General features: G+C 33.9%; 4 protein-coding genes across 8 annotated transcripts; 2 read left to right on the forward strand and 2 right to left on the reverse strand.

The window, feature by feature from the left end:
* The first annotated feature begins 759 nt into the window (after positions 1-759).
* Positions 760-4781, forward strand: LOC107433642 (calcium-dependent protein kinase 26). Its single transcript, XM_016044951.4, has 7 exons — positions 760-2491; positions 2612-2755; positions 2889-3041; positions 3432-3547; positions 3677-3844; positions 4010-4234; positions 4377-4781. Exons 1-7 carry the CDS (start codon positions 1483-1485, stop codon positions 4500-4502), a joined length of 1941 nt encoding a protein of 646 aa, XP_015900437.3. The 5' UTR covers positions 760-1482; the 3' UTR covers positions 4503-4781.
* Positions 4782-8264: 3483 nt separating this feature from the next.
* On the forward strand, positions 8265-12691 carry LOC107433635 (protein WVD2-like 4). 2 transcript variants are annotated; one of them, XM_025067117.3, is made up of 9 exons: positions 8265-8639; positions 9647-9903; positions 10020-10397; positions 10507-10565; positions 10725-10802; positions 10918-10999; positions 11103-11174; positions 11280-11387; positions 12066-12691. In XM_025067117.3, exons 2-9 carry the CDS (start codon positions 9658-9660, stop codon positions 12531-12533), a joined length of 1491 nt encoding a protein of 496 aa, XP_024922885.1. In that variant the 5' UTR covers positions 8265-8639; positions 9647-9657; the 3' UTR covers positions 12534-12691. The 2 variants fall into 2 exon arrangements, with proteins under 2 accessions (XP_024922885.1, XP_015900430.1); XM_016044944.4 differs by having other exon boundaries at positions 8267-8639; positions 10915-10999.
* Positions 12692-13828: 1137 nt separating this feature from the next.
* Positions 13829-17121, reverse strand: LOC107433636 (fasciclin-like arabinogalactan protein 15). Of its 3 annotated transcripts, none has more exons than XR_007238320.2 (3): positions 15594-17121; positions 14484-14643; positions 13829-14037 (listed from the first exon to the last, which is right to left on the reverse strand). XR_007238320.2 is itself a non-coding variant. In XM_016044945.4 (2 exons), exons 1-2 carry the CDS (start codon positions 16918-16920, stop codon positions 14570-14572), a joined length of 1401 nt encoding a protein of 466 aa, XP_015900431.3. In that variant the 5' UTR covers positions 16921-17121; the 3' UTR covers positions 14134-14569. The 3 variants fall into 3 exon arrangements, 1 of the variants encoding a protein (XP_015900431.3); XR_001582819.4 differs by lacking the exon at positions 13829-14037 and adding an exon at positions 14134-14385; XM_016044945.4 differs by lacking the exon at positions 13829-14037 and having other exon boundaries at positions 14134-14643.
* A 4907-nt stretch (positions 17122-22028) lies between these two features.
* On the reverse strand, positions 22029-26227 carry LOC107433585 (E3 ubiquitin-protein ligase RHF2A). 2 transcript variants are annotated; one of them, XM_048466179.2, is made up of 10 exons: positions 25513-25546; positions 25401-25429; positions 24919-25059; positions 24700-24746; positions 23852-23914; positions 23661-23763; positions 23160-23539; positions 22961-23068; positions 22477-22835; positions 22029-22362 (listed from the first exon to the last, which is right to left on the reverse strand). In XM_048466179.2, the coding sequence occupies exons 1-9, from the start codon at positions 25529-25531 to the stop codon at positions 22532-22534; spliced, it is 1194 nt and encodes a 397-aa protein (XP_048322136.2). In that variant the 5' UTR covers positions 25532-25546; the 3' UTR covers positions 22029-22362; positions 22477-22531. The 2 variants fall into 2 exon arrangements, with proteins under 2 accessions (XP_048322136.2, XP_015900367.3); XM_016044881.4 differs by lacking the exons at positions 25401-25429; positions 25513-25546 and adding an exon at positions 25881-26227.
* Positions 26228-27368: the final 1141 nt, after the last annotated feature.

Genomic DNA, 27368 nt, shown 5'->3' on the forward strand with positions numbered 1-27368 from the left:
TTGAAATTGAAGAAAGAATAATTTATTTTTAGAACTTTGAAATTTTTATTTCTATATTTTAATTTGGATAAATTTTAAAATATTCTTATCATATTTAAATTTATATTTATTATTACATACTAAGAATTTAACAATAAATTTTAATTTATTTTTATCAAATTGAAATATTTTAAAAAAATATTTATAAAATAATTTTAAATCAATATTTTTATAAAATATAAAAATAAAAATTATTATTTTTTATTTTTTATTTTCATAAATAAATATTTTTTATTTTAAAAATAATAATTATCCTGTGTCTCACGCACATCCTAATTAAATAGGACATGGGCTGCCGCCGGCAGTTTGGAGTCCTGCCCGTAGAGCGACTAAGGCCATGAAATCCAGGCTTGCAAGTTTTGAACCAGCTTCTCTAACTATTCGCCGCTCATTAGAGGACAAAGATGATCTTGAAATATCAGCCGTTGATATAGCAGGCCATATTGTAAATAATATTATAATATTATATCTGAGCAAGTCCAGAGTCCAGACTATTAAAGTAAAAAACTAAATAAATAAATAATATAAAATAAGGGAACCAAAAAAGGCTTTGTTTGTACTATTCTCCAATCAGAAAAAAGTGTAATATTAATTAATTTAAAAAATAAAATTAAAATTAAAATTAAAAAAAAAACGCGTTTAAAAGTGTTTGAAACATTCCAACAGAAAAACCTGTAACCTTTCCTTCCTCTTTCCTTTTCCTTCCAATTTTTTTTTTTTTTTTTCCTTGTTCGTGCGCGCACGCGTTTGAATATATACGATATGGAAAATGGGAGAAAAGATGAAAATCCCTCTCCCACAATTCAAATACCACATAAGACTGCTTCATCTTTCTTCTCCATATTCTTCCCTCTTTGCTTCCCTTTTCGTTGTTACATACATTTTCATTCTTTTTTCCTTCTTTTTTTTTTTTTTAATTTCGTTTCATGATCTGAAATTTCTTCTTCATTTACCCCTTCAAGTTATCGGTTTGCATCGTAATTCGTCAATTTAATCGGTTTTTCTATGTGGGTTTCGTCCAAGTTTTCAAATTGGATAATCTTCCTTATAAAATAGAAAATTTCTGTCTTTTCTATATATAATATATATATATATATATATCAGTCTTCTCTACTTATATTTGAATTTTCTTAATTGGGTCTTCTGTGAGAGTGTTTTGGTTTATGTATATGGAGTTTTTGGGTGACTTCCATATACAATTTTCTTCTTGAACACCTTCCATTTGCAGAAATAAACCATTTTGGTTGTGTGGTGTTCTGGTAGAAATCGTAATTTGGTTGGTAAGTAGTGGTGGATTAAAAAGCTTCACCCCCCCCCCCCCCCCCCCCCTTCTCTTAATTCTTCCATTTTAGAATCCCATGCCTCTTTTTGGGAAGGAAATGAAATGGGGTTTTGGCCTTTATATGATATTTGATTTTTAGAGGTTTGAAAAAATAGCATCAGATGGGAAATAACTGTGTTGGAGCAGGAGATTCAAAGAATAGATTCATGAATTCAATGTGGTGGTCTAACTGTTTGCTTACTCAAGATACTAAAGGAGTCACTAGTGCTGCACCCTCTTTGAATAAGGATCAGTTTGAAGCAACTTCAACTGTTCAAAACAAGCCTCCAGAACCATTAAAAATAGAGAAGGAAGAGACTAAACCAGTGCAGCCAACAACAAACAAAGAAGAGATTGAAACAGGAAAACCAAAGGAACCAGAACAGCCTCCAAAAATCAAAGAAGAAAAGTTTCAAACAGGAAAGTCTAAGGAACCAGAACAGCCTCCGAAAATCAAAGAAGAAAAGATTCAAACAGGAAAGTCTAAGGAACCAGCACAGCCTCAGAAAGTTGAGAACAAAGAGAGTGGAGTGGCACAAAAGGAAGATACCAATCAGCCACCAGTACAAGAAAAGAGGAAGCCCTACAATGTCAGGAGGTTAGCAAGTGCAGGGCTTCAGGCAGAGTCGGTTTTGCAAACAAAAACAGGTCACCTGAAGGAGTACTACAATCTGGGAGAAAAGCTCGGACATGGTCAGTTTGGGACAACTTTTCGTTGTGTGGAGAAAGCAACTGGAAAGGAATATGCTTGCAAATCCATTGCGAAAAGGAAGTTGCTGACGCGAGAAGATGTGGAGGACGTGAGGAGGGAAATTCAGATTTTGCATCACATGGCAGGGAATCCAAATGTGATATCAATCAAAGGGGCATATGAGGATGCTGTTGCTGTTCATGTTGTGATGGAGTTATGTGCAGGCGGCGAGCTCTTTGATAGGATCATTAAGCGGGGTCATTACACCGAAAGAAAGGCAGCTCAATTAACAAGGACTATAGTTGGAGTTATACAAGCCTGCCATGCTTTGGGAGTCATGCATCGTGATCTTAAGCCTGAGAACTTTCTATTTGTCAATGGTCAAGAGGATTCGCCTCTTAAGGCTATAGATTTTGGATTATCAGTATTCTTCAAGCCAGGTTTGTCTGAAAGTTTCCTTTTTTCTTCATGTTGACATCCAATGTCATTGTTTTGCTTTATAGTTTATACATATACAATCCTTTTCTGTGTTGTTTACCATTGACACACTTAAAGGACAGGTGAGATTTTCCATGATGTGGTTGGAAGCCCTTACTACGTTGCACCTGAAGTTCTGCGTAAGCGTTATGGTCCAGAGGCAGACGTCTGGAGTGCTGGTGTGATCCTTTATATTCTCTTAAGTGGCGTGCCACCATTCTGGGCTGGTAAGATCTTTAACACCTCTCAAACACTTGAAAATCGTTTTCCCTTATATGAACCATTGCAAATTTTCCACAATTTGAGTATTCTCAATTCTAACTTATTTCGATGTTATTCATTTGCTTTCTTTTGTTATAGAGAGCGAGCAAGAGATATTCGAAGAGGTTTTGCATGGTGATCTTGACTTCACATCAGATCCCTGGCCTAATATTTCAGAAAGTGCAAAAGATCTAGTTAGGAATATGCTTGTTAGAGACCCAAAAAAGCGGCTAACAGCTCATGAAGTTCTCTGTAAGTCTGTTTGTCTTATCAAATACTGATAGTAATTGTAGGACAACCCTCAATATAAACATTCTGCTTGAAGTATAAGTTAATCTACATTCTGTGTCTAAAATTTATGAGCTTCTTTTAGTTCAAGTTCTTAGTTTAATTGTGGAGTTAGAAGTACCTTTTTTGGGTTGAGTTTTGTGGGGTAATCTCTAAAGTATTTATATGCTGACTTAAGTCAGTTAAATTTGGAGGCTGCAGTATATGTAATCAAAATTGTCTGCATAAGCTTTTGTAAGCTAGATAGCTTGGTTTGTCATTCTATAAAAACCACTATTTTCCATGAACATTGGAAGTTCAGGTTCTCTGTTACTATGTCTGCAGAATGGTAATATTTACTATGATTCCTTGCAGGCCACCCCTGGATTCAAGATGATGGAGTGGCCCCTGATATGCCCCTTGATTCTGCAGTCTTAGTTCGTTTAAAGCAGTTTTCTGCAATGAACAGACTTAAGAAAATGGCTCTCAGAGTAAGTTCTATCAATTGTAATATTATTACTCAAGTGAACCCAAATTGTAACTTTCCTTTTAGAGAATTATCCTTTATAGTTTCACAGTTTGTGGCTAGTACTTGTCTAATATTAATCTATTGCTTACAGATCATTGCTGAGAACCTATCTGAAGAAGAAATTGCTGGTTTGAAAGAAATGTTTAAAATGATAGATACTGATAATAGTGGTCAAATTACTTTCGAAGAACTTAAAGATGGGTTGAGAAGATTTGGTGCTAATCTAACTGAGTCTGAAATATATCAACTTATGCAAGCTGTAAGTATCAGGATCATCCTTCTTTCATATGTTGTTTATTCATAAACCAAAGCTGAAAGCTTTAGTTATGAATAATTAAACCTAAAGAATTCTCTGTTAGTTTATTTTTGAAGAAAAATATTCATTGTACACTCTAAATTTCTTTTACTTCTTGTGAAAATGCAGGCAGATGTGGATAACAGTGGTACAATCGACTATGGAGAATTCATAGCAGCAACGTTGCACCTTAACAAAATTGACAGGGAAGATAATTTATTTGCAGCTTTCTCATACTTTGACAAAGATGGAAGTGGCTATATCACTCAAGATGAGCTTGAAAAAGCTTGCGAGGAATTTGGTATTGAGGATGTCCATTTAGAAGAAATGATCCGAGAAGTTGATCAGGACAATGTAAGTACATATTTCTTCACAACATTCTGACTGTTAATTTCACTTCAATACAGTGCAGTCCAAAACCCCAAATGAACTCTATATATTCAACAAAGGTTAAGTTTTGATTCTTTCTAAGTATTGTTCCCTCCTTATATTTCAGGACGGTCGAATAGACTACAATGAATTCGTGGCCATGATGCAAAAAGGCAATGTTGATTTGGGAAAGAAGGGTCTACATAGTACTAGTTTTACTATTGGATTTAGGGAGGCAATGCCTGTTTGTTAACATGGCAGGAAGGCTCTAAAAAAAAATTAATCACAAGTTTTATACAAATACACAATTTTACCAGGTTCAAAAATTCCATAGGTCAATATTGTTAAAATAATAGGTACTGAATTCCTCTTTAGTATCCAATTATTGAGATTTTACCAAATAGATGCAATATTTTTTACCTCAGGAGGCTTCCACAGGATGAGATTTCTTGTAACATGTGATGGAAAACATTTTACTGCACAGTGTGCTTATTCTTGTATATAATACTTTGGAGGATAACTTTTTCTTTTTTTTTCTTTTTTTGCTTCTCTATCTCTCTCATCTTATCACAATTACAAATTCTTTGGTTAAGCCATGAAATGACCAAATTGCCACCGATGTAGCTGAAGTGGTTGGTATAATGAGCTTTCCATATGAGTAATGATCCAGTTCTTATCGTTTCAAAAATCAAATCGTTTTAGCCCAAAACAGATCCCGTTCTACATAATGTATAAAAAACCAAGTTATACCAAATCTCAAAAAGGATACTATCTTTGCCTCCAAAAAGATGTAAAAAATACTTCTTGCCTGCCATGTAAAGGATATGAAAATCGTTCTGCTTCTACCAAGAAACAGCATTTGCATCTACACAAAAAAAATAAATAAAATAAAATAAAATAAAAATAAAAGCATTTTTTTCCTACTTGTATATGTTCCAAACAGTCTCCATATTCTGAAGTTATGGATCTAGGTTAACAGATTCTTGTAGAAGGATCATTATCGAGTAAAAGGGTAACGAAATGTCAACATTATCTAGGTGGGGTATGCTTGCTAATTGACAATTAAAAGGATAAGAAGCAATAAAACCATACCTTAGTGGACCAATCTAAATTATGGTTGAGGACACTCTAATCAGTTGACATGCATGTTTGGGCACCAAGATTTGGCAAACTTTCAACTATCTGTTGGGCCAACCTCAATTCAGAGAATTGACAGTAGTTTTTTAAATACCTATACTTCAATTTTCAAATTAAGAAGATTAGCAAACAGTGGGAAACCATAGTTGACCCAAGGAAAAAAAAAAAAAATGTGAGCCCTGTTTAGAATATGAAAGTTGAGAGGAGGATTGAAATGTAATCTTCTTTCTTCTTTCCCAATGACAATTTGATCCGCTTAGCTAAGTTTTTTTTGTTTCTATGATTACGAAGATAACTCAACAGGGACAAAGTTTTTTTTTTTTTTTTTTTTTGTTGAAATAATGATTTTGAATTCGAATATTTCCGTTCCAATATTAAAAACTAAACTTTTCTTTTATCAAGATAACATTCTGTTTTTTTAACCCTTGTTAATATGAGATAATGCATCAAGATTAAGGCAGGACCAAATGGTGAAAGACTACAAAGGGAATTGGGGCCTTAAAATTGAAGGGGAAAAAAAATGCCAAAAAAGAGAGCCATTGGATGTATGCTGCACAGGATACATATATAAATACATGAAGCATCATAATGGGACATTGTGGTCAGGAAGAACCAGTTGGTCTATGCAAGTGGACAAGCTGTAGAAAGATTGCAGCATGGACTTCAAACATCCCATGAGCCTGATCTTATGGGGGACAATCAATTATGTGTTCTTTCATACTTTCACTCCTCTTTGCCTTAAAAAAAAAAAAAAAAAAAACAAATTCTATATATATATATATATAAACATTTATTGGACCTAAAACAAGAATTGTCTGTAATGTAATATCATTATCACCATTTGGAATGAGGCTAAGTGTCAAGAGAGGCTATTTTTTGATATGAAGCCAAACAGTAAAAACATTTACCAAGCCAAAGTAAGCACATGGAGAGAAAATTCACAAGTTTTGTTTTCTTTTTTGTTCCTCTCTCTCTTTTTTCTTTTTCTTTTTTGTTCCTTTCTTCATCATAGAAAAAGAAAGAGAATCTCACATTGCATGTTCCTTCAATTCCATCTCCAATTTTATTGGATATTTTTGGTTTTTTTTTTCTAATTAAAATTTTGTCCAATCAAACAAACCCAAAATAACATAAGTTGCGAGTTGTAAGGAATTTTTTTTTTTTTTTGGTTGGGTATTATAGAAATCTTGAATGATCTACAAATGCATGAATACCTCATCAATCCTAAACGATATTCATGTGGGATTCACTAATCTGAAATATTAAATCTTAATTAATTCGATAATTGTGTTCGTGGTGGCTAACAGCCTAACATTTAACAATATCTAAAAAATATATATATAAAATTAAAAAATAATTTTTAAAAAAATCCATTTTATTTTTCTTGGAAATCAGTATGGGAGGCCAGCCTAGCCCCTTGAAATTGAATGCAACGTACCACCCACAAAATCCCAGGCAAAAACAAAATTCAAAAGGATCTCCAAAGACGTGGATAATGATTGGACCCCACACATGGACGGCTGAGATTGTCGAGCTCCATAAGAACCAACCGTTGGATTCCCCATTCTCCCATTATCGCATCCGCACGTTCTTACAGCTCACGCGCGGTAGGTGGGCGTGGTGGGGTACATGTCGATGTTGGCTGAACGTGAGACCAATCATGTTGCTCGGTCGTGCCACATCATCCAGAAAGGCCGAATCACCACCTGTGACCCCCACACACCATAAAACCCTTCCCCCCACGTTCTCAAACAGTGTCCTTCGGGTGTTTTCAATCATTGGTTGCCTTGTTTATTGGACTCTTTTGCCCCGCCGTTATAAATTCCCCACTGAAATTTTTTGACCATATTGCCCTTACCTGATTTTGTTAATAATTAAAAAGTTAAATTTTGCTCAACCACAATCAATCAAATCAATTACCCACCTATAAACTTTTTAAAGAATGTAAATTTTTACCAACCGGTATGTCTTTACTTTGTAGGTACATAATATATCATATTTTAAAAAAAAAATTGCAAATATAATAATTTTTTGTGACAATAAATTTTGTTGTTTTATAGTTGTGATGAGTCAAATATGAAATATTCTTCAAGTTTTAATTTATTTTTTATTAATATTTTTTTGCGGTGATTTTATTAATAATTTAATCTATCCATTTTTTTGGTATAAAATATATAACATATTGATCCACAAGGTTCTGTCACCAACCATTTGAAAAAGACTTAAATTTAATGGGATTAGATATTTCCTTTAAAAAAAAAGATTGAGTAAATATTTAATTAGTCCTTTCTAACACCATTTCAAGTTTTGAATATATAGGGAGATAAACTTGAACGCAATTCACATAATTTATAATTATATAAGGTGAAGTTTCTTCCCAAACAAGTAGTGAGAATTGTTCAATACTTGAATGTTTTGTGAAGTCAAAAATTAATAATGAAATTAGAAGTGTGGTAATAATAGGTAATACTCCCACTAACCTTTTTTAATCCCCCCAATCAAATAGAAAAGCAATTGTCATCATTGATTTGGAAATTTAACAATTTGACTTTTGGGAAGCACATAAAGTAACTTACAAAATTTTCAACTTTCTACTTGTCACTTTATTGGAATAAGATTGATAACAAAATTAATAACAACAATATGTTTGATTTCACTTTGAAGGAAATTAAAGATTAATTAAACTATATACAGTATAAAGCTTCATGTAGACAAAAATTCTTACTAACAATCCTTTTAACGAAAACATATAAATTTTCCTTCACAATTCGACATTCTCTAGGTTTTATACAATCCAATTGTTTCATTCCCCCCTTTCCCTAACGTTTAGAATTTGAAAAGGCTCGCGAGTGGCATTTTCGTCATTTAAACACTTCCTGTCAATCTATCCACTTGCGAAGATCTCGTTCCACAACTCTCTCTCCTCTCTCTCTCTCTCTCTCTCTCGTATTTCTCGAATCAAGCCAACCCAGAGAGTGTCATCACCAACTCTATGTAGCTTTCAAATTCAACTATCCAAAGCACTTAACCATCTCTAGTGCTTCTATTCTGAACCATTATCAATCGCATCTCAAACTCTTTACTCTGTTTCTGTCTTTTATCTGCTTTGTTCATTCTCTTCCATAATTCAATTCCTGAACATTCAGTAAATTTTTTACCTTAATCTCAGTATCATTTAGTCTTTTCGTGGATCCTATAAATAATTCATACATAATAGTCACAACCCAATTCCCGGAGTTACATATCAAACTTTGTAAGTTTTGAATTTACTTGATCTATGGTTGTATCTATGCTCTGTTCTTGAAAACTCTCTTGTTTTTGTGCTTATTCAGCTCTTTTCATTGGTTGTTTATTGCTTATCTATTGGGCATTCGTTGTTTTCTATACCATTTTCGATTTTTCTCTTCTGGGTCTGCTTTCGATGTTGTTGAAAACATACTGAAGTATGTTGGTTTTATGAATCCTCTGTTTATTTGCTGATGGAATACAGTATGTTTGGAAATTTCCATTACTGAAATTCTATTGAAACAATATTCACATGCTAGACTTGATTATGTCCTTTGTTGAGAGATCCGCAATGAATTGTAGAATACAAGCGGTCAAAATTTTGAAAATTCTACATTATAAGCAGATCATTCCACTACCTTTTTCAGAATTTGTTTGGTATATAGGAAAATTAAGCATTCTGATCTAAGTTATGCAGCATATTCATGACTCTAAAAATTAGGTGGTTACTGTTTCTTGCATAAGTTATTTAATTTGAAGGTAGTTTGGCTCATGATAATCTAAAGCCACTGACCTATCTTTTTTCTTAGTGCTTAGGGAAACAACATAATGTACCTTCAAAAGAATTCAGACTTTCCATCTGTTATAGGATGTTTTGTCTTTGACCAACTTGATTTAATGATTCTGTGGATCTCATAATCTATTGTTTAAAATTTTCCTGTTTGATCCGTCTGTTTTTATGCTGTCTACTGAATCTGCGATGTTTTTTCCTTTATGTTAATGTTATCTTATTTGGAGAAACAAAAACCGAAGCCAAATAGCGCATAAAAGCTTTGCCTCCCCACTTCTGCAAGGCAACCAAATGGAATTTTTAAAACCATTTGTAATAGAACTTCTAGGATTGACATGACAATGAAAGGGAACAAATTACATGGTTGAGATTAGTTTTATGTGATTTAAGGATTGAGCCATGTGTTCTTCTCTTTCAGCCTTATGGGTCTGTGGCTCTGCTGATAGTTTCTTTCATTTATACAGGTTATTGTTCTATGGAATCTGAAAACGGTTTGGAGGATAAGAAATGCATTTCTGAGGGAAAAAGTGTAGAAGGATCGGTAGTGGATGTAATAGGAGAGAGCCAAATTGCTGATATTGTTGGTGGAGAAGTTCCCACCCTGAATGGAAATGCTGAACCTTCTGGGGTTGTAACAAAATCTGAGAGCCTAAACTCTTCTGGGGTTGCAGTTAAAGCCTCTGCAACTGTTCAGCAGACTAAAAACTCAAAAACCATACATGTAAACCGTTCACTAGAATCCAGAAGTATTTTTTGCCACAAGTACTGCCATTTTGGGTTGTTGTCTTTCCTTTTTTTTTGTCCTAATTCTTCTTTTTTATATTTTGGTATGATTAGGTTCCTCATGCTGGAAATAATGGCTTCTCAAAGAACAGTAACATAACCAAGGACAAACCTACTACTATGGAAGGCACAGCTTCATTTGCTCGTAACCAGAAAGCAATCCTTTCTCAGAGCATTTCCTTCCCAGCAAGAGGAGCTCGTGATGATGGTTTAAAGAAGAGCATCGAGGCAATGTCAGTGAAAAATGGTGGAGGAAATGGGACTAAAATGGAGACCCCTTTTTCCAAAGGAGTAGTTACTTCAGGTTCTCGTTTATATAATCCAAATAGACGTGCATCGGCTGGAGTACAAACAAAGGAACAAAACACAACAAGTAGAGCTTCTGTCAGGAGGACTTCCTTGGCAGCAAAGCCTAGCACTAAACGCTCCTTGGTAAGGATTTCTACTTCTTCATCTCTTTCTGTTCTTGTTCGTTTTACCTTGTTCAACAACATTCCTTTTGTGCAATTAATTTTATTGTTCTTATTATTGGTTGTATCAGTCTATGAAGTCTGGTTCCACAAATGCAACTGCTAATTCTCTTCCATCTGACACGTCCCTGTAAGTTTCAATCTCCCTAATAGTACTGAAATTTACAGTCCTTTTTTCTTTTCCCTTTTGGATCCTTTTCATTCTGCATGAAAAAAAAAATGTAATGGAAAGATCAAATATAAATCTACTGGACAATCTATTAATTCATGATATCTGGTGTAATTGCAGACCAGCTGAGAAAAGTTTACCACCTGCTAAAACAGCACTGCCAGTTAAAGAGGAGGAAGATGCTCATTCCACCACTTCGTATGGTTCAGACCCTACAATGTTAATCTTATTCTCGAGTTTTATTGAATGTTAATTGATTAAGTCCACTTAGTATGTTGCACTGACATTTGTTGTTCTATGTTTTCATCAGAAGTTCTACTTCTCGTGGGCGGAGGAGCAGTGGCGGTGCAGGATTTGCCTTCAGGTTGGATGAACGTGCTGCAAAGCGGAAGGAGGTTATTCACAAAACCTTTGCTACCTCCTTCATGGGTTTTTTCCTTTTGTTTTTCCATTATTTTGGAAGCTGAATGTTATTCTTTATTGGTAATTGTCCAACAGTTCTTTACAAAGCTAGAAGAGAAGATTCAGGCAAAAGAAGAAGAAATAACTAACTTGCAAGCAAAATCAAAGGTATTGGGATCAGCAATTTCTCTTTTGTATTTATTCAAGTTCTCTCATTTAATAATTGCTGTTTTGGGGCTTATATGTTCCACTTCCTATGTGGTTCTTGTGCAGGAATCCCAAGAGGCTGAGATCAAGCAGCTTAGGAAACGCATGATATTTAAAGCTACACCTATGCCAAGTTTCTATAGAGAGCCTCCTCCAAAAACTGAACTGAAAAAGGTAACTAAACAATATTTTTATACCTGGCAATCAGCTACTCCTTTCTACACAATCTGATATTTATATATGTCTCATTTAACCTTGCATGTAAAAGCATATATATGTTTGATATTATTTTCATTCTGTCCTTCTGGAGTTTTCCTTCATTTCATATAACACAAGTTGCTAAAGTTTGTTTCCATAATTTTCAAAGATCATTAATGCTTAAGTACTTTCTTTATATGAACTACTCTTCATTATAGTGATCAAGGCATCGGCTTATTTGTGCTGGAAGAAAATTCTGGATTTGGCTCAAGTCCAAGTTTATATAATATAAAAGACACCTTCCTGTTTCTCAGAAACACACAAACATTCGCACACATAAACATCTTCCATACAAACATCAAATTTTCTGCAATTTCAAAAGTTTGGCTGCTTATGAAACTTCATGGCCAGGTTACTTAGAGAACAAAAGCATAATGGTGATCCTAGTCTAGTTAAAGAAAATTTAACGAGGTTAAGACCTAAAACTATTTGCGCTCTTTTGACTCATAAAAGTTAGTAATAAGAAAATGAATGTGTTTTAAAACAGTTTACTGTATTCAATTTCTAGCATAGATACTTCTAACTCATCTACTTCGGTTCCTCTTTCTTTTTGATAGTACATTGTGATAACGTTGTGTCTAATAATCGATATAGATACCAACAACACGTGCAAAATCTCCGAAGTTAGGAAGGAACAAGAACTCCATTTCTGCGGCAAACTCTTCAGAAGGTAGTGGATCTTGCCTTAGCCCACGTCTGAACCGAGATCAGAACAATTCAAGCAAGGGAATGGAGGCAAAATGTGAAAAAGAAGTCGCAGAAACAAAGAAGCCAATTAGAAAGTCCCAACCTAGACTTCACTCCCAGGAAAATGTATCAAGTAAAACTAAAACTGAAGCGAATCCTGTGAAGTCAAAGTCAAAGACCACCGACAAAGAAACCCAAAACCAGAAAGCAGGCCTTATGGATACCAAAGAAATCCAGGACCAAAACAGTCATCTTCCTGAATGCAAAGATGAGATAAAGCTAGAGACCGAAATGAATGTTGGACAGAATAATACACCAGTAACGAGTCCACCTCCCACTGACATAATGCCACAAGAAGTTGCGGCTGGTGTTTAAATACATATTTTTCTGATATCTTGTGTTTATAGTTAAAGATTACATTTTGAAGCTCCAAATTATTGTGAATATTATCCGTTATAAGTTACTTGTGAAAAAGTCATTTTCATTGGGTAAACTTTCAGTTTAATGTAGTTGTTTCTTATTCGCGTGGTTCATTGAAGTTATAGAGAATCATAAATATATAATTTTGGAAAATGTTTGATAAGAGTTCATTGCATGAGAATTCTATGAGGCTTTTATACAATACTGTATGGGACATGCCTTTTTCCTCTCTGTCTAGAATCATACCAATTAAGTATTCTGCTGCAAAGCCATAGGTTTCAAGTTGTTTTCATGAGGAGTTTGAAGGAACCTGGAACCAATCTTTCAAGCTCAATAAGCCATATCTTTTCTCATAATCGAAATCTTTTTTTTGGTTTTTTTTTTTTTTTTTTTTTTTTTTTGGGTGAATAAATAATGGAAACCAAATTTGCATTAGACAGACTGGAGAATATATCCATCTGCTTTATATTGACATAAATATGATTTAGACGAAAGACACGAAAATGCCAATACATCACCTTAGAACAAAAGCGATGTGCTACCAACTTGCTGAAAATTCGTATACATACGTATAATATATGTGATGTTTAAACATGTATAAACCCCAAAATAAAACACACCCATTAGTCAGAATTACATACATAAAATAACTTAAATGCATAAAACGGTCTGGGTCTGAAAGTTTTGGATCTACCTAGAACTTCTAAATCATTCTGATGTTTATGGTTTTCCTAAGCTAAATCTTTCCTTGGAAAACAATTAATTTACTTGACGATGAGATCGCTTTGGATATGTTTTTGATGGATTTTGGAGAAGGAAAGGACTGGTCTCTACGTAAGGCATAGAAGATGAGTCATCCTCTTTTTCTACAGAATGGCATGCCAAGTTTAACAGGGAGGAGAATTTTGCTTTACAGAGAAACCCATCAAAGCCTAGACCTGTATAGATATTTATTTGTACAAAGTTTTTCCTAGCAAGGTCACAAAGTCGGAATCTGAAAACTGTGTCCAGGAATTTTTTTATTTTTTATTTTTTTTTATTATAAGAAGAGAATAATTCGGTAGCACCAACTGCTGATTTATTTTTATTATACCTTATTATATATTCCTTCTTCATTAATTTTATTATATTATTATTATGATTTGAAGCATGAACGAAATAACTATTTGAAAAAGGAGAAGATTCCTACTATCGTGTGAGGGGAAAAGTATGAAAAGTGATGTAAGGCAATTTATAAATAGATAAATAAATAAACAAATTGAAATGAGAGCCAATAATTGGATTATAATTTGTTTTGCCAATTTATCATACAGTGACATTTGACAGAATACCAGCTTTATGAAAGACTAACTTACGCTGTCTTAATCAACCAAATAATAAATTTCCAACCACCACCACCTCATTAACACCGCAACTTCATTTTCCAAACAAAACCGAAGCAAAATGAAATGAAGGTCCACTGTCATATTCCATAAAGACTATAGATTAGAGAATATAACAATGAAAAACAAAGGAAAAAAAAAAACAATCATAAATCTAAATCACAAGCAATGGATGCAACAAATCACCAAAAGAAGGCAACCTATGATATTCAGAAGAGAGATTTTTTTGTTTCAAGAGAAATGAAGCATACACAGTGAATCAAACATAAAAATAATTAAAAAAAATTGGTATGTAATTACAGTATTTATAGCCAAAAATAAAAACAAACAGTGAAATTTTTTCTCTTTTTCTGTGGGATTTTGTGAAGAAATTCTACAAAGAAAATGCTCTCTCGATGGCTTGTATATTCATCCATTTTGCTACACTGCATATCGCAAAAACTATTTCTTTAGTCACAAAGATCATCTTTATTGATTACATGTACAAAATGACACAAAAAAAAGGGGCAAAAACTGTATTTACCATTTATCACTTTTGTTTATAAGATATAATTTCTTTCTTTTTTTTTTTTCTCTATTTGGTTTTTCAATTGAGAGAGCATTATATCTTCATTGACATGTAGAGAAATAAGAATCTGTTCCCAAAACTCCAAGCATACTGCAAGCTACTTCCATCAACTTCCCTGCAATAACACAATTAAGTAAAACAAAAAAAATTCCAAGTATTAGTCAACCATGGAAATAATCTTAAAGAATAATCCACACCACATGTATTATATCAAATTTATGAAAAGACAACTATTAGCATACATATAAAATTGGCTTTAATTAATACAAATTGACTTATATTTTGCTAATTAAAAATACCCCAACTTTATTAAATACTTTAGGTTTTCCCTTAACTACGCACACCCACATAAAATAATGAGTCAGCAAATAGAATATGAGAATACAGACAGAACAAATCATCGCCAGCTAATATTTTAATATAATTGAAAGCAGAAAAGCGAAGAGGGTAGATTTTGGGCATCAAGTAGGAAGAGAAACACGGCTTCACAGCTGGACAAGCCCTGGAATTTTATTTTGGCATATATTTTGGTCACATGGACTAGTCGGTGGCATATTAGGGATTATAACAGACCATTTTCGAATAATTTTGACAACACTTGCTGAACAGGCATCGTCTATCATTTCTAAGCCCTTTTACCATGAAAACACAGAGTCCGTGACAAATTCTTTTGTCATCATTTTTCACCGACCTACACTATTCTCCAAGCTTTTATCTGGTCGAAGATCAAAACCCACAAATATACCACTTCTGTCATGGACTCCCAATTTATTGCCTCTCTTCCCCACTATTCAAGTTTTCAATTTTTTATCACTCTGAAGCATTTTCACATGATTGATCCATCATATAATTATTATGAGCAAAAAAGTAGCTCCTCCACTTCAAAACACTTTTAAGAACTATATAAACCCACCACTAAAATTGACAAAAAAGAAAATTTTAAAATAAAGCCATCAACAAAAATAAATAAATAAATAGATTTTAAAAAAAAAAAAAGTGAAAATTAGGATAACAACAAAAAATAAATCAATAAATATGATTAAAAAAATTAGGATAAGACAATACCTCTCCGGGGCTTTGCAGTGACCTTTACAAGCGGAGGAGCTTTCTTTTCCGATTTCTGTTCCTCCTCCGGAGGGAAAAGAACCCCATCAATGCCTTGTACTGAAATTCTTCCATCGGTATAAATATCCGGGTCGAATAGATAAGCCGACCCATCACCTTGTCCGAATTTGACCGATCCATCAGACTCTTCGGCCAAAACCTTATGCGGCAATCTCAGAGTGTCGTACCGAACCTTCCCGAACCTTCTCACGGCATTGTACATACTTTCCTCAGTCTGATACTCCGGTATGATGTGGTAGTAAACTATCTGTTCCGGCGCACCAGGCTCGCTCAGCTGGTCAGTCGTCAGCTTAGCCATGGCTTCGTCGTTTGGGGCCAAAACCGTCAAAACGTAACCCTCCGATACCAACCGACCCATCTCGGTGGCCAAAGACGTCAAGTTCACGAGAATATCGGCCATTTCGTTGTAACCGCCGTAATGCAATAATGTATGGATAAAGTCCTTGACCTGTGACATACCGTCGAACTTGTGGTGCGGACCTCCGGGTCCCGGAGCCGGAGCCGGAGCAAGAGAAGGACCCGGTGCCATGGCGTCGTAGATCGGTAGCACCGGTGGAGCTCCAGCCGGAACCGGTGCAGCCGGTTTCTTCAATCGGTGGGTTCTTGGATCCACCTCCGGTGCTCCTTCGGGTAAAACGGCTGAAATCGAACGCAGATTCCTTCTCCGGTTGAAATCCTCTTGAACGGAGCGAGGGATTAGGAGCCTTTCAATCCCGTGGATGACACCGTCGGGTCGGACAACGTCTTCGGGTCGGACAACCTCGGAGGAATCGACGGCTTTCTTGCCGGAATCCTCCTTGGTTGTGAAATGCACGTGGTCGTTCCAGAGAGTGCGGTGGCGAACCAACCCGGAATTGGGCCAGCCGTTGAAGCCGATACGCTTGGGAATAATGTGGAACATGAGAAGGGTCTGGAGGGATTTCAAATTACGAGGCTCCAGCAAGAAACGCTTGAATTCCGGGTCAAGCTGATGCTCCAAGGCTTCATTTCTAGGGGCAAGAATGGTAATATTGTGGTTGCCGACGGCTTCTTCAAGGGTCTGCAATAGCAGAGCTTTTTCAACGAGCTCGGCAAGCTCTGTGTAATGGGAATCGAGAAGGGCAACAAGGACGGAGTTGGAGTTAATCTGACCAGAAGAGGAAGAAGAAGAAGAGGAAGAGGAAGAAGGTTTGGAAGATGGGTTACGTGGCAATGCAGAAGAGGGAGTGGAAAGTAAAGAGAGAAGAAGGAAGAAGAAGAAGGAGACACCATAGATGGGAGAACCCATGGTGCCCTTGTTGTGGGAAGAGAGTCAGAATGAGTAGTGAAATGTTTTGTATTGAAATATGGAAGGAAAGGAAGAGGGGTTGGGTTTGGTTTGGTGGGTTTTGGAGACGAAGAGAAAAGCAAAGAGAGACTGACTTGGGAAGGCAATGTTCTTTTAACACTTAAAATAAAAAAATAAGAGAGAAAAAATGAAAGACTGACTTTGAGTTTTGAGGGTGGTGTTGTACTTCTATTCTTTTTTCTATCTTCCGACAGCCTGGATGGGGTCCACACGGACAATGTGGCTCCAGCCTTACTTCCCATCAACTCCTATTTTAGCCGACCCATTTTGTTCCTCCTCTCCAACTCACAGTCCCACACTCCCCACTTTACTTAATGGAAAAGGTAGTTTTTCTTTTTTCTTTTTAAAAAAAAAAAGAATATATATCTGCATAAATAAAGTTAATTTATTTACAGCATATTTAGATTTTCTGTTTTACCAATTTGTGTTTTCAACCAATGGAAAAAAGTTCACCAATTTGTATGGTCGCAATCAAATAATTGATTTGTAGTTGATACACCTTTAGGTTTTGTTTTATCAAGTTGAGGTGAATTCTTTTTCCCTTTAAAAATATATATTTTAATAGATAACAAAAGCATTTTCAGAAATATATATATATATATATATATATATATTTCAAAATATATTATTCTAATTACTTTTGAAATTGTAAGCTCACATATTTAGAATATATATAATTTCTGGATCGAAATAGTCACCAAATGCAGTCTAATGGATGCGGTCCAGCTTAGCATGGTAGAATGAAAAATCTCAGGTTTATTCATAAATTGCACAAACCTTAAACATGCATAATATATGGAACTTAAAATCTCAAAAACAATTTAATTAGCATCCAAACTGAACCATAAAATGGGATCATTACTTATCAATGTCACTTCAAATCCATTTTTAAAAACGTCATTTCAAATAAGGCCGTAATATGTATAATATTTACTAGAATTAGAAAATTACTGGGGGTAATTTCATTCGTGCTCTTTTTTGTACGTAGTTAAAGTTGATTATATGGATGGCTTTTTTACAACTGTGTTTGAGTATCAACTTTCTTGTCCTAAAAGGGGAGAGTGTTTGAGTGGGCTCCAAGCAGTAGCGAAAGCCGAAGCCGAAGCTGAAGCTGAGCCAGAGAGAATGCACATGTTGTTGGAGGGCAAGGTGTCGGTGTCTGAAAATGAATAAATGCACCTAATTCTACGCTAAGCTACAAAACACACTACCACACTTTCCTTTAAAGCGCGCGTGGTATTCGTGAACACAGTTTTCCTTTTTTCTTTTTTTCTTTTTTTCATTTAACGCTGACATTTTGCCGTCTGGCAGATTATCTGTCGCCGTCAGGCGTCGTTACCTTCGGGATAATTTCTTAGAAATATATTTTCCTAATAACTAAATAAATAACCAATAATAATAACTCATTTTGCATGATCTTTAACCATAATAATATACGTTTATGTCTTTTCCCAATAAATAAATATATAAATATATATATATTTATGGTATATGTCTTGCAAAATGTTAATTAATATCATAATATGATTATTATAATCTGAACATATTGGTAAAATATTATTGTCACGTTATTAGCATTTATAATTTTAAATAATATATAAAATATTAGCAGTTGAATATTAATGTAATTATTAATACGAATAGATTTTTCATGTTTCTTCTTTTTTGTTTTTTGTAAATAAGATTTTTCATGTTTCTTGGTGAATATTATTTCAGATTATTATATTTGCAAATAATGTGATACTGCATTAATGGTTTTACAGCGAAGATCATTGTATATCTTATATATAACGCTGAAAAAAAAAAAAATGTCCCTGTTGTTAATAGTTTACGTAATTTTTGTTTGGTAAATTATTTAAATACACGTGTTCTGATTTTCAAATGACAGTAGTAATTGTACTTATTATCATTTTTTTTTTTTTTTTTTTTTTTTGGCGCTATGCCCCCTGGCATCCGCTACCCCCCCAAGACTCGAACGCAGCGTCTATTGGCCGGGCTGTGGTGTACTAACCACTGAGCTTTACTTTTGTCATTTTGAGAACTAGTTATGGTTCATGGAATTTTTTTTAATTTTTTTTTAAATGTTGTCGTTTGATATTGATGTAACTTTTTTTATGCTGACTTGCCCCAAAAAAAAAAAAAAAAAAAGGCAATAGATTAATAAGAAGATATAATCTAATTGTCAGTTCTATATTTAATTATGAATTAAAAAATAATAATAATTATGAAAATATACCAAAAGAATTGAAAGTGAAAATCACATTGCTTTGAAGTGGTAAACTTAGATGACACCTCCGATTGCTTAAAAGTGCAATCTCTATAAAGTTTATCGGTCAAAATTGATGCAAAAACTAATGTAGATTTTGAAATTTGGTCTATTTTATGAGATTTAAATGGTAAAAGATTGCGATGTTTTGGTTAGATGGCTCTTGATTGAGTTGGTGGTGGTTTGTTTGTCATGAAGTCTCACAAAAATATTTTCACATCCATATTTTAAATAATGTCCTTCTTTCTTTTTATACTTTTTTTGAGATTTCCCTTAATTATCTATACATAAATATTTTTCATGGTACTTAACAATGTGGCTTTAACAATAAATTAATAAGACAATTGCCACTTGGGGGTTATATTTATATTGGAATGGACCGATATAGTATTAAATGGATGGTATGCTATCAATAAAACCTCGCTCCAAAGAGTGAAATAAAGGTGTATTTGGCCTGCAGTGGTGCATTTACAATCCAATTGTAAATTCACTTTTTTTTTTTCCTACAATAATTTTGAATTTAAATTCTTCTCATTATGATATAAAATAATAATAATAAAAAGTTGCATTTGCATTAGATAATGCAAAATTTATATGCTAAAACAACATAATTAACTCTTATAAATAAGGATATGTCTACACATGCCAAAAGAGTTAAACTTATGAAAATTAGGAATTAAAATCTTCTAAGTGCTAAGAGATTTTTTTTTTTCTTCCTTGATACCTACTCAGAGATATTTAAACTATGAAATCGTTGTACATGATTTAAAAATAAAAATAAAAAAAAGGGCATGGTACACCATATATTAAGAAATTGATATATTACTATTATTGTAGTTCCGGTTAATGCATAAGTTTCAAACCCATTGTAGCTACAGAGACAAAATGCTATTTTTAAAATATAAACACACATATATATATATATATATATATATATATATATATATATATATATATATATATATATATGTGTGTGTGTGTGTGTGTGTGTTTGGTAGTGAGTAGTATTCCATGAAAACTAGCAAACTAGCCACCGCCAAGGGAAAAAAAAATATTCTAGAAGAGAAAATTTTTACAAAAAATTGTATGATAGCAAGTTATGTCATTTTACAATAGTTATTCTTTAACTTCACCCATCCTTTTTGTTACGTAAAGTGAAATGTTATACACACCCTAAGTGTCTTTCACATTATTATATGAAATTAAGTCTTATATGAACATCCCATATGAAAAGCCATCAATAGACTCGCATTATAGTATTCGAACACATGTAAAATAAGGTGAATATCGAAACTAAAGATGACTATAAAGTAATCAAATCCTGTGCTAGCCCCCCCAAAAAAAAAAAAATGCAATAATTTCATTTACTTTATAGCCCATATTTCCTCAAATAGAAATATAAATATTGAATTTAAAGTTTATAAAGCAAAATCATTAAATACATAATCATAACCATTTTAATAATGTTTTTTTTTAATAAATTTAATAATAACATATAGGCAGACCAAGAAACTTCCTTAGAAATTTGGAGGGTGAGGAAGAAAAAGAAAAAATTTTATATTAAAAAAAAGGGCAAAATTAAGCAATAAAAAGAGAGATGCTAAAAGGGCCACAACAACAACTTCGGATTCGGTAGGTGGTGTCGTACAACATCATGAAGTACAGCCAAGCAGCGGCGGGAGGTTTCGCGGAAGAACATTAGTATTGGACCTTCTTCACTGGGCCGGTGCCTCCAAAGTCATGAGAGGCCCAATTTCAGATGGCATGGAAACTGTTACTTAACACGAAAGCTTTATTATTTATTACTTATAGGCTGATTTTGCCATGCATTTTAGTATTTATTTTTAATATAAATCCCAAGTGAGAAAGAAAATGAATTTTTTGGTTTCAAAATCAGCAACATAAAGAGACAGAGAGTAATAATGAGGTGGATAAGGCTGTGCCTCATGCTAAGATATCCTTTCTTGATAAAATATGGACAAACAAGAGAATAGAAGAGAGAAAAATAACACTAGATTTAAAGTGGTGAAGGCTACATTTTATTATAGTCTCTTACTTACTTACAGTACATGAACAACACTTAGAGAATATATAATAAAAAACATATATATATATATATATATATCAATCGTATTAAATATGACTTACTGAATAAGTATTGAAGTTAATTCAGCAAATTGATGGTGTTGACCCTTGATTTTTGCATCCCAATAATGCAAATTTTCAATATTTCTTTCTGCAATAAACTTTTGCCTCCAAATGGTAACGGTGAACGTGGTCTTCTTTGTTCTTTATGCAACCTCTGTCAATCTAATTTTGGCATAGGATTGTCTGTTTGATAAATTGGGGGAGGGGTGGAATTTTAGAACCAAACCTCATTGAATCTAGAATATGAGGGTTATTAGACGTGATCAATGCCATTTGAGTTGGCCATAGAAGTTAAAAGTAAAAATTTAGTTATACGTCCAATTATTGTTTAATTTGGGAAGAGGAATTTTGCTTGGACGCTATCACTTCATATGGGAAAATATTTTAATCTCCGAGATACATTCTTAAAAAATATCCGAATCCTGAGGTTAAAAATCTATACTGCTATAAATTATATGGTTTTCTCGTTCCATTAGCTGTTTCTTTTTCTTTTTTTTTTAGCATATGTTATTTAACAATTGCATTGTACACCTAAAAAACATATGTTTTAATATAATCTTAAAACTTTTTATAGTATTTTATCTCACGGTGTGTTATTTCCCACATTGGAACTCACTGAATCAAAACGGCATGATGCAAGAACATAAAAAGCAAGCTTCAAAACCACATTTGTGAAGAGGTTTCCAATTCCATCAAAGCTTTTGAATATTCAGAATCAAAACAACCAATGCTAAGTTCTGAACATCCATATAGTTCAAAACATAGATATATCCTGCGCTATATATTTAACAAATTTACACAGAAACTACTCATCTTTACTTCTCTGTCTCTGTCCAAATGGAAGCTTTTTCAGGCTTCCTCTCTTATTCGGATGCACCCATCACAATTTCATACCCGAAATGCTCTAACTCTGTGGTGTCAAAAGCATCTGTTCCTCAGCACCTCGTCTCTGGAGAAAAGGGTTACACCTAAATGCCCAAAGGCAAACCCAGATATTATTTCCTTTTTTGGATTAATAATATGCATAAAGTCAAAATAGGCTCAATGTTTCTTAAGATGACAGTACAATAATATGAACTTACCTTCAAAAAATTGAAATGCTGAGGATAGATGCGATTGCTGAAACACTTTTCAGGCTCAGCCTGAAGCTGAACTTGCAGCACAACTAGTAGGTATGTTTCTCTGAGTCACTGAGTGTCTTCCACGTCTCTCTCCATTGTTCTGGTTGCTCCCTTCTGTAGAGGAACCATCAGCCAAGTTATTTCCCATAGAAACTTGGTCAGCTCTACCAACAGCTCTGGTTTCGAACCGCTCCCATATGCTAGAAATTCCTGCAGTCACTTCTCTCCGAACTTCAGAACCAATACCCGACATGGAAGTGGTACGAGAGAACAGCCTCTCCTTCCACCCTTTTGTGCTCTTTGATATTGACTCTTTGTATCTTAAATACATACAAGAATAAAAAAATTTGAAGATTAGCACACCTGTGATATACAAACATTCACAGCCACAACAAACTCACCATATCCATCAAGATGAACAGGATTAGCTTCTAATTCATCATACCTCATTGACATTGCATTAAATTTACTTTTCAGAGACTCCGAAAATGAATGAAAGTCTGATGGTCCTGCTTCATCATCTTCATTAAGTGATGAAGAATGACTAGCAGAGCTGTTACAAAAAGAATAAGCATTAAATAAGCAATGATCTACACCATGATGTGCAATAAGAAAAGAGGAAAAGAGAGAAACATGGTGACTACCGGTTTATACAGGAAATTGCTCTACGATTTGGTCGCCAATTTGATCCAGATGCTAAGGAAGAATTTCGATCAGTCTGAACAAAATGATACTGTGAAGTCTGCTCTGATGGTTCATCACCACTAGATCGAAGTGGGGTAGAAGGACTAGCTACAGCAATTGCTGCTGGTTCTGTGTCTGCTCCTGAGGCAGAAACAGAACCTGAAGGAAGTGCACTAGGGTGAGCGGAATATACATATAAGTGAGGACGACCACGAGCAGATATCCGAATCCTCTGGCCTTCCCTTCTACCAATATTGTGGGGCCTTCCCATTGCAGCGGCAGATGCCAAGTGATGCATTATTGTCTCTTCAAGTTCAGCATTGTTAGCACCAAGTGGTAACTGCATTGATTCCATAAATCACATTAGGATTCATAAGAGCACAGCTTTGAAAGGTTTTTCTTCTTTTTATTTCTTCCTCTTGTCTTTGGCAAATAGTAGTAAGTGTTGACAAATTACTAACACGCTGCACTTCAAAACCACCAAGAGAATGGTTATATATAGTGGCATTTCTTGGAGTAGCCCTTAAACTCCTCTCTTGCTCTACTGCCTTGAGTAATTCTTGACTGTCAAAATTATGCACATTAGATTAGTCTACAGAACTTGATACAAGTAACTGTCAAAACAACTAAAAATGGGAAAATAAATATGAACCTGGAAGGATCCTTCAAACTAATGGATTGCCAACACATGGGACACTGAGAACTTCTCTGGCACCTGCAAATCATGGTTAACTTAGATTTCGTGTATTTTTCTCCCTGAAATTCTCATCTGTTAACAACTAAGTAGCTGATCTGCCAAAGATTAGCACTGATATTTTTTAGAGAATATACAACCTGATTGATGAATTAAGGGATGAGTTTTTTTAGTTGAGTAACCAAAAGAGAATACTTGAAGTGGAACCTTTTTCTTTTCGGAAATGATGGAACTATCAAAAAGCTTAAAACATTCAAATTTGACATAAGATATCACTCACAAGCACAACCATCTGTTTACTCTCCATACAGGTCTGTGTTTGCCTAAAGGAAAGAGAAAAAGTACCACTCAAGGTCAACTCTAAATTGCAGATCAACTCCTCAACTTTCTCTGTGCATCGATTAGCTCCTTATGTTTATTAGAACCTCCAATTGATCTAAATAATCAAGTTTGTTGGAACAAACCCAATGTGTCATGAGCAGGATGATTAATGCTGTCTCGGTTGTCCCTTAAGGACTATCCACACTCATAATTTCTAAAGCCTTTATTATTTACTTTTAAGACAAAGATAAAAATGAAATATAGCAGTCCAAAACATCTTGGGAGTTGTATCACTGTTTGGTGTCAACTAAAATGTATTGACACAAACAAAGTGGATTAGTTATGAAATCAAAAATATCAAGAAAATTGTTGATAGAATTGAATGTTTAAACAACAAACTGATATTAGCCTCAATGTGCATGTCCAATGCACAACTAACCCAAAAAATAAACAGTAATTTAACTTCTAATATAATATAATTATACCATTCAAGAATGCACTGAAGATGAAACTCGTGCCTGCAATTAGTCATCTGCAAAGCAAGAGATAACAGAATTAAAAGGCAAACTCATCCAATGTAGCACATTTTATTAGTGCCGAGATTCTAATATACGTTTGTGCAACTCAAAGAGAGAAAGTGGAGTACTTTTCAGGCATTCTACAAAGATAGAGGATCAACATAACTAGATCTTAGACAAATTTACCGTTGAAGGTTCCTTTTCACAGAACTCCTCAAGGCATATGCTGCAAGCATCATCACAGGCATCTTGTACTCCTCCTTCTACAAAGGCAGCAGCTGATGTCGAATGACTTTCGGCTCCGTTTGCCTCTTCCATCTCCAGAACCTTCAAACCAGAAAAATCTCTACTAATTTCAATACAGGTAAAAACAATCAAAAGTCCAAAATGTGATAGACAGTGTTCGCGAAATGCAAATTTTTCAGAACCCAAAGGAAAGAGGCATCCATGTCTAAGGGCTATGCAAAAGTTCATTCCAACAGTATAGATATAAATAACACCATAAACGATATATTTTGGATCACCCATTATATTAACGAAGCTTGAAACTGGCTCAATGAAACATAATCCTGAACTATTGGAATAGGCTCACAGATATGTTATGACCATTAAGCAGTATTTAGAGACATATTTACGGTTTATTTCTTTTCTTACTATCAATACCCCACCTTTTCTATTTTCCCCTTGTGTTCTTCTCCTTCATCATGAAAAGACTCAGATTTTTATTAACAGTGTAGAAAAAATAATTAAAAAAAAAAAAAAGGTAAAAAGAAAATATACCGCTGTTATAATATATCATAAACAGAACTCAAAGAGACAGAAACCTGAGATGGAATGGAATGAGTTATCTAACTGAATTATCACCATAAGAAATTATGTCCCTAAAGAAACTCAACAAGAAAATTATATGCATGAATATATGCGTAAAAAGTAAAATCACACACACACACACCCCGAAAAAAAGGAAAAAACTGCCTATACATATATATAAAACCCAGATAAGAAAATATGTTAAAAATCCAAAAGAAGAAGCATATCCATCGAAAACGCTTTTAAACTTACGGATAGAACAGAAGAAAGAAAATTAATTGAAATTTACATATATATATATATACAGTGAAATGCAATGAGAAAACTAATGGGTTCACCTGCAATAAAAGAATGAGATATAGGTTCAGGAAATGGGTGCAGAATCAGAGAATGCCCATGAAAATGCAAGCAAAATGGAGCTGTGGCTTCCCCAATCAGATACCCCCCACTAAAGAAGCATTTGAGAAAATGAAATGGAAACCAGAGGAATTCAATGATAATAATAAACAGAGAGAAAGAGAGAGAGAGGGAGAAAAGAGAGGCAAAGGAGGAATGTTACATGTCCACCTTCACCTTTAATTATGGGTTAGTTGTTTGTTTTTTTCTTTTTTGTTTCTTTAATTTTTGTGTTGGAAAATGTTGGAAACCAACCTCACCCCCACCCCCACGCAAACAACATCACGAAGACAAAAACCCCTCGAAAGTCTCATCCTTCACACACACATTAGATAAGTGGGTTTTTATTTTTATCTCTCCTTTATGGTAGAATCTCTCAATTTCTATTACTTTCCACAATCATGGGTTTTTGGTTTATATATATTATCTAAAATTGCACTTTCAAATATAATATATATATATATATATAAAGTCCATTTATGGTGCGGACGGTATTCATGAGGGCTATAATATTGGTGATAGTTTTTTATAGTATTGGTGATGATTTTTTAAAAAATCATCATTAATACTATAAAAAACCATCACTGATACTGCGGTCCTTATACAGACCATTCTCACCATAAAATTTCCATATATATATAATTATTCTTTTTCTTTTTTTCCATGGGACATGTAATTATAATATGGCACTCAGTAAGTGTCTATTATTCTGTTTAAATTTTGATTAAAATTAAACAAAAATAGTCACTCTCTTTTAGGTTGTTTTTTTATACCTCTTTATTTACTTTACATGTTTGTACATTTTTTGCTCCTTTCTAATTGGATATTCCGGACTTAAACAAGGAAATCCAACAATTTGTTATCAATTGGAGTAAAGCAGCCTACCAAAAAAAGTTCGTGCATGCACACAAACTTTTATTAGTTTGGAGCGAATGAATCAAAATAAAAAAAATAAAATAAAATAAAAAATTCCATCATTCAATTGGTTTGTTTGGTGGGGAAGAAAAGTATATTGATGGCTGCTATTTATCATGTTGTAGTTGGCATCACCTATTTTATTTATTAATTAAATTAAATACATAAGTACCTAATAATAAATAAAATTGGTGGGTTTGATCAACTAAAAATGGACCTTTATATGAGCATGGTTTTTGTATTCCAATTCCATTTTCTCAAATACTTTTCAATAAACACTATGCTTGCATTTAAATCAAAATTAAGACAGATCCATCATAGTTACTATTTCTAGCAGCCTTACAAGACTGGGAACTTAAAAGTAAACAAAAAATGCCGTCTATTATAAACGCCTAATGTTTCCAATGTTGTATACATATATATATATATATATATATATATATATATATTGTTACAATGTTCGGAATTTATTTATTTATTTTTTATTTTGTCTTCTTTATTTATTTTTTTTCTTT

This window comes from Ziziphus jujuba, chromosome 11 (genome assembly GCF_031755915.1).
Source record: "Ziziphus jujuba cultivar Dongzao chromosome 11, ASM3175591v1".
NCBI classification, from domain to species: domain Eukaryota; kingdom Viridiplantae; phylum Streptophyta; class Magnoliopsida; order Rosales; family Rhamnaceae; genus Ziziphus; species Ziziphus jujuba.

What these genes read in the sequence shown, in the direction of transcription:
- LOC107433642 (XM_016044951.4), top strand. Translation starts at nt 1,483, where the DNA reads ATGGGAAATAACTGTGTTGGAGCAGGAGATTCAAAGAATAGATTCATG. An exon ending in AACAGCTCATGAAGTTCTCT is followed by an intron (nt 3,042 to 3,431) that starts GTAAGTCTGTTT and finishes GATTCCTTGCAG; the next exon opens with GCCACCCCTGGATTCAAGAT. An exon ending in TTAAGAAAATGGCTCTCAGA is followed by an intron (nt 3,548 to 3,676) that starts GTAAGTTCTATC and finishes TATTGCTTACAG; the next exon opens with ATCATTGCTGAGAACCTATC.
- LOC107433635 (XM_016044944.4), top strand. Translation starts at nt 9,658, where the DNA reads ATGGAATCTGAAAACGGTTTGGAGGATAAGAAATGCATTTCTGAGGGA. An exon ending in GATGCTCATTCCACCACTTC is followed by an intron (nt 10,803 to 10,914) that starts GTATGGTTCAGA and finishes TGTTTTCATCAG; the next exon opens with AAGTTCTACTTCTCGTGGGC. An exon ending in GTGCTGCAAAGCGGAAGGAG is followed by an intron (nt 11,000 to 11,102) that starts GTTATTCACAAA and finishes ATTGTCCAACAG; the next exon opens with TTCTTTACAAAGCTAGAAGA.
- LOC107433636 (XM_016044945.4), bottom strand. Translation starts at nt 16,920, where the DNA reads ATGGGTTCTCCCATCTATGGTGTCTCCTTCTTCTTCTTCCTTCTTCTC. An exon ending in CACTGCAAAGCCCCGGAGAG is followed by an intron (nt 14,644 to 15,593) that starts GTATTGTCTTAT and finishes GTGTTATTGCAG; the next exon opens with GGAAGTTGATGGAAGTAGCT.
- LOC107433585 (XM_048466179.2), bottom strand. An exon ending in GCAATTTCCTGTATAAACCG is followed by an intron (nt 23,069 to 23,159) that starts GTAGTCACCATG and finishes TTTTTGTAACAG; the next exon opens with CTCTGCTAGTCATTCTTCAT. An exon ending in TTTAATGCAATGTCAATGAG is followed by an intron (nt 22,836 to 22,960) that starts GTATGATGAATT and finishes TATGTATTTAAG; the next exon opens with ATACAAAGAGTCAATATCAA.